Source organism: Ascaphus truei, chromosome 8 (assembly GCF_040206685.1).
Source record: "Ascaphus truei isolate aAscTru1 chromosome 8, aAscTru1.hap1, whole genome shotgun sequence".
Taxonomy (NCBI): Eukaryota; Metazoa; Chordata; class Amphibia; order Anura; family Ascaphidae; genus Ascaphus; species Ascaphus truei.
Genome location: NC_134490.1, coordinates 288,333 through 307,207, shown reverse-complemented (window position 1 = coordinate 307,207; position 18,875 = coordinate 288,333). Strand labels below are relative to the sequence as shown.

At 48.6% G+C, this 18,875-nt stretch overlaps 1 protein-coding gene across 1 annotated transcript in view; it reads left to right on the top strand.

Annotated features, from left to right (window-relative positions):
* The window catches only part of VSTM4 (V-set and transmembrane domain containing 4), a 91,805-nt gene that overhangs the window by 57,743 nt on the left and 15,187 nt on the right, over positions 1-18,875 (top strand). The window contains exon 5 of the mRNA XM_075610262.1: positions 7,552-7,576. Coding sequence (XP_075466377.1) covers positions 7,552-7,576 — 25 coding nt within the window. The remainder of the gene's footprint in view (positions 1-7,551; positions 7,577-18,875) is intronic.

The following is an 18,875-nucleotide window of genomic DNA, read 5'->3' as shown; positions in this document are numbered from 1 at the left end:
CGCTTTGATCCCCCCTCTCACCTCTGTCCCCCCTCTCACCGCTTTGATCCCCCCTCTCACCTCTGTCCCCCCTCTCATCTCTGTCCCCCCTCTCTCCCCCCGTCTCTCACTTCTCGGATCCCCCCTCTCTCACCTCTCTGATTCTCCCTCTCTCACCTCTCTGATCCCCCCTCTCTCACCTCTCTGATCCCCCCTCTCTCACCTCTCTGAACCCCCTCTCACTTCTCTGATCCCCCCCCCCTCTCACTTCTCTGATCCCCCCCCCTCTCACCTCTCTGATCCCCCCTCTCACCTCTCTGATCCCCCCTCTCACCTCTCTGATCCCCCCTCTCACCTCTCTGATCCCCCCCCTCTCACCTCTCTGATCCCCCCTCTCACCTCTCTGATCCCCTCTCTCACCTCTCTGATCCACCCTCTCACCTCTCTGATCCCCCCCATACCTCTCTGATCCCCCCTCTCACCTCCCTGATCCCCCCTCTCACCTCTCTGATCCCCCCTCTCTCACCTCTCTGAACCCCCTCTCACCTCTCTGATCCCCCCCCTCTCACCTCTCTGATCCCCCCTCTCTCACCTCTCTGATCCCCCCCTCACCTCTCTGAATCCCCCCTCTCACCTCTTTGATCCCCCCTCTCACCTCTCTGACCCCCCCTTCAGTGATGGAGATACATGTATTGCTCTGCGAACAAACATACACACACACACACACACACTGCTCTACACACACACATACACACTGCTCTGCTCACATACACACACACTGCTCTGCTCACATACACACGCACTGCTCTGCTCACATACACACACACTGCTCTGCTCACATACACACGCACTGCTCTGCTCACATACACACGCACTGCTCTGCTCACATACACACACACTGCTCTGCTCACATACACACGCACTGCTCTGCACACATACAGACACACTGGTCTGCTCATATACACACATACACTGCTCTGCACATACACACACTGCTCTGCACACATACAGGCACTGTTCTGGTTACACAGACTCACACTGCTCTGCACACACACACACACACACACACACACACACACACACACACACACACACACACACACACACACACACACACACACACACACTGCTCTGCACACACAGACACACTGCTCTGGTTACACAGACTCACACTGTTCTGCACACGCACGCACGCACACAACTCTCTGCACACACACACACGAGACACTTCTCTGCACATACACTGCTCTGCACACACACACAGACTTACACTGCTCTGCACACATGGAGACTCACTGCTCTGCTCACACAGACACACACTGCTCTGCGCACATACCGACACACTGCTCTGGTTAAACAGACACACACTGCTCTGCACACATGGAGACTCACTGCTCTGCTCACACAGACACACACTGCTCTGCACACACAGACACACTGCTCTGGTTACACAGACTCACACTGCTCTGCACACACACACACTGCTCTGCACACACATACAGAGGAGTGGTAGTGTGTTACTCGGGCGCTAGCTCTAACCGTCACTTGGTAAATGGATATGTACTTTAAGGATAGAAAGGGTATAATACAACCTTATTTGGAGTTCTCTTGAAAAGTCCTCGTGTGACTCAAATTACCCCACTAGGGTCTATCCCGTGCCCTTGATAGATATGAAACAAAAGAAGAGATGGGGGAGCACAATGTGAGGGGGATGTAATATCTTTCACTGACGGTCAATGTGGTGTTTAGACCTCTATTGATCCCTCATAGAAAGATCAGAAAACTCCTTGGATGGGGAGCTTGCGTATAAATGTGTGATCACAGGGATTAGATGGAAAAATAAATAAACTTACACGGCCTTGTGTAAGTTGTATCCCATCAAGGTTTCTTTTACTCCCTTTCGAGTCTTGCTTCTGGGTGGTAGTGCTTCTTTCTTTCTGGTCCTTTTTTCTCCTTTAGGTCGGTGGATTCTTGACTGTAGTTCGCCTCTCGTGTGGATGTAAGTGTAAACAATAAAGGAAGGCAATTGGGCACATACATACACAGATCTGCTGCGGTAAGGGGGTGAGGCAATATGATATTGCATGTATCGAAGACTGATAAATAATATTCCGCTCACACGGCCTAATGTGAGTGATCTCCTATATCCGTATCTTGTCAACACCCGTACGGTTAGCAGGTCTTCAGTTAGATAAACATATAACCAATGACCAGGGCTCAAAGGTTCAAACCTGGTGGGAGGGGAATAGAGGGATATACCAAAATACTCACACGGGCCAGTGTGAGTACACACTCGTAGAGGTATCTTTGATACTCCAGTAGCAATGATAGGAATGGTAGGTAAACCCCTAGGGGCTACACACAATCTCAAGTGGACTCAGGGACACTGAACACTATGGGGGGGTGTTAGCTTTATTACAAACTAGCATAGAATAAAATCAGAAATAAACACTTAAAAACAATACGGGGATAGGAAATATATAAAAACAAAGAAGCCACTGCTGCTTCTAAATGGGAGAATAAAACAGCAAAAGGAATCCCTTGGTGGTCAGTGGGCACAAAGTCTCTTTTCTCCGCGTCCGGATGAAGAGCGTTTCCACAGCACCTCCGGTTCCTCTCTGAGTGCTGCACAGTTCCAAAGTCGATGAGCCACGAGCCTGAGGAAGCCCTGTTCAGGGCGAAACGCGTAGCTCATCGACTTTGGAACTGTGCAGCACTCAGAGAGGAACCGGAGGTGCTGTGGAAACTCTCTTCATCCGGACGCGGAGAAAAGAGACTTTGTGCCCACTGACCACCAAGGGATTCCTTTTGCTGTTTTATTCTCCCATTTAGAAGCAGCAGTGGCTTCTTTGTTTTTATATATTTCCTATCCCCGTATTGTTTTTAAGTGTTTATTTCTGATTTTATTCTATGCTAGTTTGTAATAAAGCTAACACCCCCCCATAGTGTTCAGTGTCCCTGAGTCCATTTGAGATTGTGTGTAGCCCCTAGGGGTTTACCTACCATTCCTATCATTGCTACTGGAGTATCAAAGATACCTCTACGAGTGTGTACTCACACTGGCCCGTGTGAGTATTTTGGTATATCCCTCTATTCCCCTCCCACCAGGGTTGAACCTTTGAGCCCTGGTCATTGGTTATATGTTTATCTACCTGAAGACCTGCTAACCGTACGGGTGTTGACAAGATACGGATATAGGAGACCACTCACATTAGGCCGTGTGAGTGGAATATTATTTATCAGTATTGGATACATGCAATATTATATTGCCTCACCCCCTTACCGCAGCAGATCTGTGTATGTGCCTAATTGCCTTCTTTTATTGTTTACACTTATATCCACACGAGAGGCGAACTACAGTCAAGAATCCACCTATCTAAACGAGAAAAAAGGACCAGAAAGAAAGACGCACCACCACCCAGAAGCAAGACTCGAAAGGGAGTAAAAGAAACCTTGATGGGATACAACTTACACAAGGCCGTGTAAGTTTATTTATTTTTCCATCTAATCCCTGTGATCACACATTTATACGCAAGCTCCCAACCCAAGGAGTTTTCTGATCTTTCTATGAGGGATCAATAGAGGTCTAAACACCACATTGACCGTCAGTGATAGATATTACATCCCCCTCACATTGTGCTCCCCCATCTCTTCTTTTGTTACACACACATACAGACACTGCTCTGCACACGCACACACACACTACTCTGCACACACACACTGCTCTGCACACACACACAGACACACACTACTCTGCACACAGACACTGCTCTGCACACACACAGACACACTGCTCTGTACACACACACTCCTCTGCACGCACACACACTGCTCTACATACACAGACTCACACTGCTCTGCGCACATGGAGATACACTGCTCTGCTCACAGACACACACACACACACACTGCTCTGCACACCTAGACACTACTCTGGTTACACAGACACACTGCTCTGCACACGCACACACTGCTCTGCACACATATAGACTCGCACTGCTCTGCACACATATAGACACTGCTCTGCACACGCACACACTGCTCTGCACACATATAGACTCGCACTGCTCTGCACACATATAGACACTGCTCTGCACACGCACACACTGCTCTGCACACATATAGACTCGCACTGCTCTGCACACATATAGACACTGCTCTGCACACGCACACACTGCTCTGCACACATATAGACTCGCACTGCTCTGCACACATATAGACACTGCTCTGCACACACACACACACACTGCTTTGCTCACACAGACACACACAGCTCTGCACACACACACTGCTCTGCTCACACAGACACACACACAGATATGTATTTCTTGGCGCTGTCTCCGCGCTCCACGCCAGGTTTTCCCGTTTCCTCGCTGGGCGAGCTGCCAGCCCCCGTCTGGGTGTAATTAGGGGCACTGCCCCTCGCCCACCCAATGCCTGAAACCCAACGCTGAGCCTTAACCCCTTCCCTGCCAGAGCACGTACGTGTCAGTGACAGCGGCACCTGTGACAATGTGTCACTTTTACACACGCGCCGCTGGTCCCAAACGGGTCACATTCACTCGGAACCGCTTGGCTCCATTGGCACCAGGTGGTGATTTGGGGCGTGTTTCTGCGGAGGCGTAAGGGGCGGAGTCACGGATAATATGTTACTGCGTTTCACGTGTAAGGAAACATATTCTAATGATGAGATGGCGCCGCAGGTCCGGCAGGAAATACCCAGCGCTGGGGGGTACTATTACCCCGAGGCATGAATCACTGCTGGTGTATATACTCACTTATACGCTCACACAATTCCAACTCACACTCGCACACACTGACTCACTCAAACACTGGCCCCTCACACTCACTCATATACACTGACCTTTTCACATACACTGCCTCTCACACTCACTCAAACACTGGCCCCCTCACACTCACACTCACTCATATACACTGACCCTTTCACATACACTGCCTCTCACACTCACTCAAACACTGGCCCCCTCACACTCACACTCACTCATATACACTGACCTTTTCACATACACTGCCTCTCACACTCACTCAAACACTGGCCCCCTCACACTCACACTCACTCATATACACTGACCCTTTCACATACACTGCCTCTCACACTCACTCAAACACTGGCCCCCTCACACTCACACTCACTCATATACACTGACCCTTTCACATACACTGCCTCTCACACTCACTCAAACAGTGGCCCTCTCACACTGACTCTCACAATCCCTGTCACTCACATATACTGACACACACACACACACACACACACACACACACACACACACACACACACACACACACACACACACACACACACACACACACACAATCCCTGTCACACATACACTGACACACACACACACACACACACACACACACACACACACACACACACACACACACACACACACACACACACACACACACACACACACACACACTGTCACTCACATACACTGACCCTCTCACATACACACACACTGACTCACACTGACTCAAACACTGGCCCTTTCACACTCACTGTCACTAACATACACTGACCCTCTCACATACACTAACTCACACTCACTGTCACTCACATACACTGACCCTCTCACACACACTCACTCAAACACTGGCCCTCTCACACTCCCTGTCACTCACAAACACTGACCCTCTCACACACACTCACACACACTGACTCTCACACTCACCTTCTCTAACATACACTGACCCACACACACACACTCACTCAAACACTGGCCCTCTCACACTCCCTGTCACTCACAAACACTGACCCTCTCACACACACTCACTCAAACACTGGCCCTCTCACACTCCGTGTCACTCACAAACACTGACCCTCTCACACACACTCACACACACTCACACACACTGACTCTCACACTCACCTTCTCTAACATACACTGACCCACACACACACACTCACTCAAATACTGTCCCTCTCACACTCACTCATATACACTGACTCACACTCACTCAAACAGTGGCCCTCTCACACTGACTCTCTCACTCAGTGACCCTCACACACACGCACACACTGCCTTTCACTTTCACTCAAACACTGGTCCTCTCTCACGGACTCTCACACTCCCTGTCACTCACAAACACTGACCCTCACACACTTTCACACTTGCTGTCTCATTCTTGCTCTCACTCACAAACACTGACCCACTTACACACACACTCACACACTGACTCACTTACACATACTCTCACTCACTCAAATACACAGTCACACACACACTCACTTACTCTCACTCACTCCCAGTTTTGCATTCTGTATTTAAATGTAAGAGAAAATGTTAATATTAGGAGGTTATCAGTAACAAGACAAAAGAAATATCTTTTGAAGTCAGATATCACACGTCACACCGGCTGAGCCCGCGGGGCAGGAATAGGAGGGCAAGTGTTTTTGTCTCAGCTGCAAAACAGGTGCCAAAAACAGCACCCGCTTTTCCAGGTAAAGAGCGTCTCATTCCTCGCACTGGGAATTAGCTGTTCTTGGCACACGTCTTTTGTATCATATCATATCACGCGTTATGTCACAATGCTGTCTGTTACATAGCGTGGCATGTGATAATATTAATTGAATACAGCTTGCTAATGATGATGTTTATTATATAAATTATTTTATGTACATCAAATATAAATAATGCTGATGCTGTATTGTTATTTTTACTATTATTATTATTATTACTGTATTACTGTATTATTATTACTGTATTATACTCTTATTACTGTATTGTTATTATTATTATAATATTATTATTATTGTATTATACTCTTATTACTGTATTGTTGTTTTTACTATTATTATTACTGTATTATTATTACTGTATTATACTCTTATTACTGTATTGTTGTTTTTACTATTATTATTACTGTATTATTGTATTATTATTACTGTATTATACTATTATTACTGTATTGTTATTGTTATTATTATTATTACTGTATTATTATTATTATTATTATTATTACTGTATTATTATTATTACTGTATTATACTATTATTACTGTATTGTTATTTTTACTATTATTATTACTGTATTATTGTATTATTATTACTGTATTATTATTACTGTATTATACTATTATTACTGTATTGTTATTATTATTATAATATTATTATTATGACTATGTACTTGTTATATAATTGATAGAATATTGGCATCAATTCTAATATCAAGCATTTGGTAAAATAATTTGTTATAGGACATTGTTACAGTGATGTATGTACAGTAGCATGTTCTGATAGTGTGAGCGCGTGTTCTGATAGAGAGGGCGAGTGTGAGTGTGTAATGCTAGTGTGAGCGCGTGTTCTGCTAGTGTGAGCGCGTGTTCTGATAGAGAGGGCGAGTGTGAGTGTGTAATGCTAGTGTGAGCGCGTGTTCTGCTAGTGTGAGCGCGTGTTCTGATAGAGAGGGCAAGTGTGAGTGTGTAATGATAGTGCGAGCGCAGGATCTGATAGTGTGAGCGCACGTGAGTGCGTGTTCTGAGATGATGATGATGACGATGACGATGACGATGTTTTCTCACTGTTTTCTCTTCTCTCCACAGAGCGGTGGAAATGTCCCCATGAGAGGTGAGCACAGAACATGCGTGTGTGCCACGTGTGTGTGTGTCACGTGTGTGTGTGTGCCACGTGTGTGTGTGCCACGTGTGTGTTTTACGTGTGTGTGTGTCACGTGTGTGTCACGCTGCGTTGTATGACCGCAGAGGATGAGGCACAGGAATATACACTTACTGCTGCGCAAACCTGCAGAGTATCACACAATTAACTCTGTGACACCTGCAGAGCATCGCTCCATTCACTTTCAGTGAGAACTGCAGAGCATCGCTCCATTAACTCTCAGTGAGAAATGCAGAGCATCGCTCCATTAACTCTCAGTGAGACTGCAGAGCATCGCTCCATTCACTCTGTGACACCTGCAGAGCATCGCTCCATTCACTTTCAGTGAGAACTGCAGAGCATCGCTCCATTAACTCTCAGTGAGAAATGCAGAGCATCGCTCCATTAACTCTCAGTGAGACCTGCAGAGCATCGCTCCATTCACTCTGTGAGACCTGCAGAGCGTCGCTCCATTAACTCTGTGAGAACTGCAGAGCGTCGCTCCATTAACTCTCAGTGAGACCTGCAGAGCGTCGCTCCATTAACTCTCAGTGAGACCTGCAGAGCGTCGCTCCATTAACTATCTGTGAGAACTGCAGAGCATCGCTCCATTAACTCAGTGAGACCTGCAGAGCATCGCTACATTAACTGTGAGACCTGCAGAGCGTTGCTCCATTAACTCTGTGAGTCTGCAGAGCATCGCTCCATTAACTCAGTGAGACCTGCAGAGCGTCGCTCCATTAACTCTGTGAGACCTGCAGAGCGTCGCTCCATTAACTTAGTGGGAACTGCAGAGCGTCGCTCCATTAACTTAGTGAGAACTGCAGAGCGTCGCTCCATTAACTCTCAGTGAGACCTGCAGAGCGTCGCTCCATTAACTCCCGGTGAGACCTGCAGAGCGTCGCTCCATTAACTCTGTGAGAACTGCAGAGCGTCGCTCCATTAACTTAGTGGGAACTGCAGAGCGTCGCTCCATTAACTTAGTGAGAACTGCAGAGCGTCGCTCCATTAACTCTCAGTGAGACCTGCAGAGCGTCGCTCCATTAACTCTCAGTGAGACCTGCAGAGCGTCGCTCCATTAACTATCTGTGAGAACTGCAGAGCATCGCTCCATTAACTCAGTGAGACCTGCAGAGCATCGCTACATTAACTCTGTGAGACCTGCAGAGCGTCGCTCCATTAACTTAGTGGGAACTGCAGAGCGTCGCTCCATTAACTTAGTGAGAACTGCAGAGCGTCGCTCCATTAACTCTCAGTGAGACCTGCAGAGCGTCGCTCCATTAACTCCCGGTGAGACCTGCAGAGTGTCGCTCCATTAACTCTCTGTGAGACCTGCAGAGCGTCGCTCCATTAACTCCCGGTTAGACCTGCAGAGCGTCGCTCCATTAACTCCCAGTGAGACCTGCAGAGCATTGCTCAATTCACTCTGTGAGACCTGCAGACCGTCGCTCCATTAACTCTGTGAGAACTGCAGAGCGTCGCTCCATTAACTCAGTGAGACCTGCAGAGCATCGCTCCATTAACTCTCAGTGAGACCTGCAGAGCATCGCTCCACTAACTCTCAATGAGACCTGCAGAGCATCGCTCCATTAACTCAGTGAGACCTGCAGAGCATCGCTCAATTCACTCTGTGAGACCTGTAGAGCGTCGCTCCATTAACTCTGTGAGAACTGCAGAGCGTCGCTCCATTAACTCAGTGAGACCTGCAGAGCATCGCTCCATTAACTCAGTGAGACCTGCAGAGCGTCGCTCCATTAATTCCCGGTGAGACCTGCAGAGCATCACACAATTAACTCTGTGAGTCTGCAGAGCTTCGCTCCATTAACTTAGTGAGACCTGCAGAGCGTCGCTCCATTAACTCCCTGTGAGACCTGCAGAGCATCACTCCATTAACTCTGTGAGACCTGCAGAGCATTGCTCCATTAACTCAGTGAGACCTGCAGAGCGTCGCTCCATTAACTTAGTGAGAACTGCAGAGCGTCGCTCCATTAACTTAGTGAGAACTGCAGAGCGTCGCTCCATTAACTCTGAGAACTGCAGAGCGTCGCTCCATTAACTCTCTGTGAGAACCGCAGAGCGTCGCTCCATTAACTCCCGGTGAGACCTGCAGAGCATCGCTCCATTAATTCTGTGAGACCTGCAGAGCGTCGCTCCACTCTGAGACCTGCAGAGCGTCGCTCCATTAACTCCCGGTGAGACCTGCAGAGCGTCGCTCCATTAACTCTGTGAGACCTGCAGAGCATCGCTCCATTAACTCCCGGTGAGACCTGCAGAGCATCGCTCCATTAACTCCCGGTGAGACCTGCAGAGCGTCGCTCCATTAACTCTGTGAGACCTGCAGAGCATCGCTCCATTAACTCCCGGTAAGACTGCAGAGCATCACTCCATTAACTCTGTGAGACCTGCAGAGCGTCGCTCCATTAACTCTGTGAGACCTGCAGAGCGTCGCTCCATTAACTTAGTGGGAACTGCAGAGCGTCGCTCCATTAACTCTCAGTGAGAACTGCAGAGCGTCGCTCCATTAACTCTCAGTGAGACCTGCAGAGCGTCGCTCCATTAACTCTCAGTGAGAACTGCAGAGCGTCGCTCCATTAACTCTCAGTGAGACCTGCAGATCGTCGCTCCATTAACTCACGGTGAGACCTGCAGAGCGTCGCTCCATTAACTCTCTGTGAGACCTGCAGAGCGTCGCTCCATTAACTCCCGGTTAGACCTGCAGAGCGTCGCTCCATTAACTTAGTGAGAACTGCAGAGCGTCGCTCCATTAACTCCCGGTGAGACCTGCAGAGCGTCGCTCCATTAACTCTGTGAGACCTGCAGAGCATCGCTCCATTAACTCTCAGTGAGACCTGCAGAGAGTCGCTCCATTAACTCAGTGAGACATGCAGAGCATCGCTCCATTAACTCTCAGTGAGACCTGCAGAGCATCGCTCCACTAACTCAATGAGACCTGCAGAGCATCGCTCCATTAACTCTCAGTGAGACTGCAGAGCATCGCTCCATTAACTCTCAGTGAGAACTGCTGAGCGTCGCTCCATTAACTCTCAGTGAGACCTGCAGATCGTCGCTCCACTAACTCTGTGAGACCTGCAGAGCATCGCCCCATTAACTCTCAGTGAGACTGCAGAGCATCGCTCCATTAACTCTCAGTGAGACTGCAGAGCGTCGCTCCATTAACTCTCAGTGAGAACTGAAGAGCGTCGCTCCATTAACTCAGTGAGAACTGCAGAGCGTCGCTCCACTAACTCTGTGAGACCTGCAGAGCGTCGCTCCATTAACTCTCAGTGAGACTGCAGAGCGTCGCTCCATTAACTCTCGGTGAGACTGCAGAGCATCGCTCCATTAACTCTCAGTGAGAACGCAGAGCATCGCTCCATTAATTCTCAGTGAGAACTGCAGAGCGTCGCTCCATTAACTCTCAGTGAGGACTGCAGAGCGTCGCTCCATTAACTCTGTGAGACCTGCAGGGCATCGCTCCATTAACTCTCAGACCTGCAGAGCATCGCTCCATTAACTTAATGAGATCTGCAGCGCATTGCTTTAGTAACCCTGTCACTAAAAGGCATGCAGAGCATCGCACTATAATTCATCCTGTCTCATTGATTCATCAACCAAGTGCTGGTTCTGAAACCTGCAGAGCGTTTGTACATTAACCCAACTGCAGAGAGTGGTTCCACTGGCTCACATTACTCGGTCAGTCACTTTATCTTGTTAGGGGAATAAAGGGGTAGAAAGTTGGAGTGATAAAAATAAGGGGAAATAAGAGACTCTTCAGTAAGAGATAAGAGGGATAGGGACCCCAGAGACCCCTCTGTAAGAGATAAGAGGGATAGGGACCCCAGAGACACCTCAGTAAGAGATAAGAGGGATAGGGACCCCAGAGACCCCTCAGTAAGAGATAAGAGGGATAGGGACCCCTCAGTAAGAGGGATAGGGACCCCAGGTGCCCCTCAGTAAGAGATAAGAGGGATAGGGACCCCAGAGACCCCTCAGTAAGAGATAAGAGGGATAGGGACCCCAGAGACCCCTCAGTAAGAGATAAGAGGGATAGGGACCCCAGAGACCCCTCAGTAAGAGATAAGAGGGATAGGGACCCCAGAAACCCCTCAGTAAGAGATAAGAGGGATAGGGACCCCTCAGTAAGAGGGATAGAGACCCCAGGTGCCCCTCAGTAAGAGATAAGAGGGATAGGGACCCCCAGAGACCCCTCAGTAAGAGATAAGAGGGATAGGGACCCCAGAGACCCCTCAGTAAGAGATAAGAGGGATAGGGACCCCAGAAACCCCTCAGTAAGAGATAAGAGGGATAGCGACCCCAGAGACCCCTCAGTAAGAGATAAGAGGGATAGGGACCCCAGAGACCCCTCAGTACGAGATAAGAGGGATAGGGACCCCAGAGACCCCTCAGTAAGAGATAAGAGGGATAGGGACCCCCAGAGACTCCTCAGTAAGAGATAAGAGGGATAGGGACCCCAGAGACCCCTCAGTAAGAGATCAGAGGGATAGGGACCCCAGAGACCCCTCAGTAAGAGATAAGAGGGATAGGGACCCCAGAGACCCCTCAGTAAGACATAAGAGGGATAGGGACCCCAGAGACCCCTCAGTAAGAGATAAGGGGGATAGTGACCCCCCAGAGACCCCTCAGTAAGAGATAAGGGGATAGGGACCCCAGAGACCCCTCAGTAAGAGATCAGAGGGATAGGGACCCCAGAGACCCCTCAGTAAGATATCAGAGGGATTGGGACCCCAGAGACCCCTCAGTAAGAGATAAGAGGGATAGGGACCCCAGAAACCCCTCAGTAAGAGATAAGAGGGATAGGGTCCCAGAAGCTCCTCAGTAAGAGATAAGAGGGATAGGGACTCCAGAGACCCCTCAGTAAGAGATAAGAGGGATAAGGACCCCAGAGACCCCTCAGTAAGAGATCAGAGGGATAGGGACCCCAGAGACCCCTCAGTAAGAGATAAGAGGGATAGGGACCCCAGAGACCCCTCAGTAAGAGATAAGAGGGATAGGGTCCCCAGAGACCCCTCAGTAAGAGGTAAGAGGGATAGGGTCCCCAGACGCCCCTCAGTAAGAGATAAGAGGGATAGGGACCCCAGAGACTCCTCAGTAAGAGATAAGAGGGATAGAGACCCCTCTGTAAGAGATAAGAGGGATAGGGACCCCAGAGACCCCTCAGTAAGAGATAAGAGGGATAGGGACCCCAGAGACCCCTCAGTAAGAGATAAGAGGGATAGGGACCCCAGAGACCCCTCAGTAAGAGATAAATGGGATAGGGACCCAGAGACTCCTCAGTAAGAGATAAGAGGGATAGGGACCCCAGAGACCCCTCAGTAAGAGATAAGAGGGATAGGGCCCCAGAAGCTCCTCAGTAAGAGATAAGAGGGATAGGGACCCCAGACACCCCTCAGTGAGAGATAAGGGGGATAGGGACCCCAGAGACCCCTCAGTAAGAGATCAGAGGGATAGGGACCCAGAGACCCCTCAGTAAGAGATAAGAGGGATAGGGACCCAGAGACCCCTCAGTAAGAGATAAAGGGGATAGGGACCCAGAGACTCCTCAGTAAGAGATAAGAGGGATAGGGACCCCAGAGACCCCTCAGTAAGAGATAAGAGGGATAGGGATCCCAGACACCCCTCAGTAAGAGATAAGAGGGATAGGGACCCCAGAGACCCCTCAGTAAGAGATCAGAGGGAGAGGGACCCCAGACACCCCTCAGTAAGAGATAAGAGGGATAGGGATCCCCAGAGACCCCTCAGTAAGAGATAAGAGGGATAAGGACCCAGAGACCCCTCAGTAAGAGATAAGAGGGAGAGGGACCCCAGAGACCCCTCAGTAAGAGATCAGAGGGATAGGGACCCCAGAGACCCCTCAGTAAGAGATAAGAGGGATAGGGACCCCAGAGACCCCTCAGTAAGAGATAAGAGGGAAGTGCGTACTGCATGTGTATGTGGGTATTACTGTATGTGCATGTGATGGTACTGCGTGTGTGTGTATTATTGTATGTGCATGGGTGCGTACTGCGCGTGTGTATTACTGTATGTGCATGGGTGCGTACTGCATGTGTGTGTATTACTGTATGTGCATGTGTACCGCGTGTGTATTACTGTATGTGCATGCATGTGTATTACTGTATGTGCATGCGATGGTACTGCGTGTGTGTGTATTACTGTATGTGCATGGGTGCATACTGCGCGTGTGTATTACTGTATGTGCATTCTGCGCGTGTGTATTACTGTATGTGCATGGGTGCATACTGCGCGTGTGTATTACTGTATGTGCATGGGTGCGTACTGCATGTGTGTGTATTACTGTATGTGCATGTGTACTGCGTGTGTATTACTGTATGTGCATGCATGTGTATTACTGTATGTGCATGCGATGGTACTGCGCGTGTGTATTACTGTATGTGCATGTGTACTGCGTGTGTATTACTGTATGTGCGTACTGCATGTGTGTGTATTACTGTATGTGCATGCGTGCGTACTGCGTGTGTGTATTACTGTATGTGCATGCGTGCGTACTGCGTGTGTGTATTACTGTATGTGCATGCGTGCGTACTGTGTGTGTGTATTACTGTATGTGCATGCGATGGTACTGCGCGTGTGTATTACTGTATGTGCATGTGTACTGCGTGTGTATTACTGTATGTGCATGGGTGCATACTGCGCGTGTGTATTACTGTATGTGCATACTGCGCGTGTGTATTACTGTATGTGCATACTGCACGTGTGTATTACTGTATGTGCATGGGTGCATACTGCGCGTGTGTATTACTGTATGTGCATGGGTGCGTACTGCGCGTGTGTATTACTGTATGTGCATGGGTGCGTACTGCATGTGTGTGTATTACTGTATGTGCATGCGTGCGTACTGCATGTGTGTGTATTACTGTATGTGCATGCGTGCGTACTGCATGTGTGTGTATTACTGTATGTGCATGCGTACTGCGTGTGTGTATTACTGTATGTGCATGCATGTGTATTACTGTATGTGCATGCGATGGTACTGCGCGTGTGTATTACTGTATGTGCATGGGTGCGTACTGCATGTGTGTGTATTACTGTATGTGCATGTGTACTGCGTGTGTATTACTGTATGTGCATGCATGTGTATTACTGTATGTGCATGCGATGGTACTGCGCGTGTGTATTACTGTATGTGCATGGGTGCATACTGCGCGTGTGTATTACTGTATGTGCATGTGTACTGCGTGTGTATTACTGTATGTGCGTACTGCATGTGTGTGTATTACTGTATGTGCATGCGTGCGTACTGCATGTGTGTGTATTACTGTATGTGCATGCGTGCGTACTGCATGTGTGTGTATTACTGTATGTGCATGCGTGCGTACTGCATGTGTGTGTATTACTGTATGTGCGTGCGTACTGCGTGTGTGTATTACTGTATGTGCATGCATGTGTATTACTGTATGTGCATGCGATGGTACTGCGCGTGTGTATTACTGTATGTGCATGGGTGCGTACTGCATGTGTGTGTATTACTGTATGTGCATGTGTACTGCGTGTGTATTACTGTATGTGCATGCGATGGTACTGCGCGTGTGTATTACTGTATGTGCATCTGTACTGCGTGTGTATTACTGTATGTGCGTACTGCATGTGTGTGTATTACTGTATGTGCATGCGTGCGTACTGCGTGTGTGTATTACTGTATGTGCATGCGTGCGTACTGCGTGTGTGTATTACTGTATGTGCATGCGTGCGTACTGTGTGTGTGTATTACTGTATGTGCATGCGATGGTACTGCGCGTGTGTATTACTGTATGTGCATGTGTACTGCGTGTGTATTACTGTATGTGCGTACTGCATGTGTGTGTATTACTGTATGTGCATACTGCGCGTGTGTATTACTGTATGTGCATACTGCACGTGTGTATTACTGTATGTGCATGGGTGCATACTGCGCGTGTGTATTACTGTATGTGCATGGGTGCGTACTGCGTGTGTGTATTACTGTATGTGCATGGGTGCGTACTGCATGTGTGTGTATTACTGTATGTGCATGCGTGCGTACTGCATGTGTGTGTATTACTGTATGTGCATGCGTGCGTACTGCATGTGTGTGTATTACTGTATGTGCATGCGTACTGCGTGTGTGTATTACTGTATGTGCATGCATGTGTATTACTGTATGTGCATGCGATGGTACTGCGCGTGTGTATTACTGTATGTGCATGGGTGCGTACTGCATGTGTGTGTATTACTGTATGTGCATGTGTACTGCGTGTGTATTACTGTATGTGCATGCATGTGTATTACTGTATGTGCATGCGATGGTACTGCGCGTGTGTATTACTGTATGTGCATGGGTGCATACTGCGCGTGTGTATTACTGTATGTGCATGTGTACTGCGTGTGTATTACTGTATGTGCGTACTGCATGTGTGTGTATTACTGTATGTGCATGCGTGCGTACTGCATGTGTGTGTATTACTGTATGTGCATGCGTGCGTACTGCATGTGTGTGTATTACTGTATGTGCATGCGTGCGTACTGCATGTGTGTGTATTACTGTATGTGCGTGCGTACTGCGTGTGTGTATTACTGTATGTGCATGCATGTGTATTACTGTATGTGCATGCGATGGTACTGCGCATGTGTATTACTGTATGTGCATGGGTGCGTACTGCATGTGTGTGTATTACTGTATGTGCATGTGTACTGCGTGTGTATTACTGTATGTGCATGCGATGGTACTGCGCGTGTGTATTACTGTATGTGCATCTGTACTGCGTGTGTATTACTGTATGTGCGTACTGCATGTGTGTGTATTACTGTATGTGCATGCGTGCGTACTGCGTGTGTGTATTACTGTATGTGCATGCGTGCGTACTGCGTGTGTGTATTACTGTATGTGCATGCGTGCGTACTGTGTGTGTGTATTACTGTATGTGCATGCGATGGTACTGCGCGTGTGTATTACTGTATGTGCATGTGTACTGCGTGTGTATTACTGTATGTGCGTACTGCATGTGTGTGTATTACTGTATGTGCATGTGTGCGTACTGCGTGTGTGTATTACTGTATGTGCATGCGTGCGTACTGCGTGTGTGTATTACTGTATGTGCGTACTGCGTGTGTGTATTACTGTATGTGCATGCGTGAGTACTGCGTGTGTGTTTTTGTGTGATGCAAATTCGTACGTGATCCAGGGGGAGCATGGGAGAAAAATTAAAATATAAAAGAAACACAATATAAGTGCAGACAGGTTGATACTGAGTGGGTTAGAGTGATCGTGTATCTTGGCTCATAAGTGTTCCCTACTCACAGGATTCAAATAGAACACGGGCAGTTTGACACAATGGCCTCAGTGGACTGATCTGTAGATTCTAGATAAGGTGCGGACTTCACTCTCAGCCGGACAGCATAGGTGTGGAGGGAAAGAGAGTATACATAGTGCAGACCAGTAATGGAAAAGGGTTTGACGTTATGAAACTTTAAAATGCACACTTACAATAAAAACAATATATTCAGGCATTAAAGGCTTTATGCGCCGCCCCTCCTTTGTAACGCTAAACCAAATAATGGAGACCACACAATGTTGGAAGAAAAGGTCACAGCTTTATTTTAACATCCGCTGTTAAAATCCTACCAGCCGGCCCGCCAGCCAAGTATGCTCCATGCAAAATGGGGGGGAGGGGGAGATCCCTGCCGACAGCCAGCAATTGGCCCGCTCCCTCCCCCAGCCCGTATCATGTGAATGGGGGGGAGATCCTTGCCCAGACATCCAGCAATTGGCCCGCTCCCTCCCCCCGCCCGTAGAATGTGCATGGGGGGGAGATCCTTGCCCAGACAGCCAGCAATTGGCCCGCTCCCTCCCCCCGCCCAAAAGCACTGTAAAATGGGAGGGGGAGATCCTCATTCAGCCGATGTTGGGCTGCTTCCCTCCCCCTCCCGCCCCTAGGGTCAGCTTAGGCCCAGCCCTAAAGCTGGCGCCCAGCCTTTTACCAGCGTGGATTGGGCATAGGCCGGCCCGGCCCTACAGCCGGCGCCTCCAGCCTGCCGCGCTGTTCTAGGGGCTGCAGCTGAGGGACAGACCCTAAAGTCCTCACCCTTTCTCCGTCTCGTGAGCTTGGCTGGCGCGGCAGATCCGCTGTGACGAGGAGACAAACTGCTCCTGTGTGATACAAATCATGTTAATATAACAATCCAACAGCTCAATACAAAAGCAACACATTGGGGATGGGTGGGTGGGAATTCCGTTAGCTCCGTCTCTCTCCCCTGGGGCCCCACTCTTTATACCCTCTCCCCCCTCCCCCTGCATGGGAGGGGACAAGCAGCCTTCCCACTCCGTGTGGGAAGGGGGAGGGGGGTTAGCCGACCCCCCCCCCTACCAGCTCTCGCCAATCAGGACGTCGCAGCCCTTAAGGAGCCTACGACCCCATGCTGGGGCCTCTGCCTCTTCAGTATCACAATGATTGTGATGGAAGAGGGTGGACTGTAGATCTTAGGGCTCACCCGCCACCTCCGGTGCGCATACGATGCGTGGGACACTGCTCCGCTGGGTGATCCCTCTCAGCCCCTTCCCGGGTACGCAGATGTTGGAGACTCCAATCTCCCAGCTGTGCGTTGGTTGCGGTGTATCCCTTCTGCAGCGCGCCGTCTGATCGCGTTCTGTGGACTCCGGTACGTCACTTCCGGTGCAGTCCCGATACGTCACTTCCGGCGGTGGGCTCCCGATCTTCGTCCCTGCTCCTCTCTCCCAGTAGGCGGATACCACTCTACGCGTTTCGCCAAAGAGTGCGTGGCTTCGTCAGGAGTGTACCGCCCCCTACTAGTCTACATCCTTATATAGCGCATATAGTAGAATTTAATTAAAAACATCTGTTACTACACGGTCTGCACTTGTCACTAACGAGGAATCCATCAGTATACATAAGGGAGCATTCTGCCGGTTTTTAAAGGGGATGATTAGGAGGTGATGAAGTGGATATTTGTTAATATTTATTTGTATATGAAAAATACATATATAAGTGAATGAGGATTATGTGGGGTCTTTAAGTTAGTGATGGGAGTCTTAATCACTTGATGAAAAAAAAAAAACAGGAGGTATAAAGGATATATGTTATTAAATAATGCATAAAAAATTATATTATATAAAAAATGTATATAAAAAAATATATAGAAAATATGTTGTGATTATTTAATAATGTATGTAAATATATATCCATATACATATTCAAAGGTGAGTGGTTTGCCTGCTCCCACGGGTAATGGGTGGTGATATGTGTATTATCTGTATCTATTT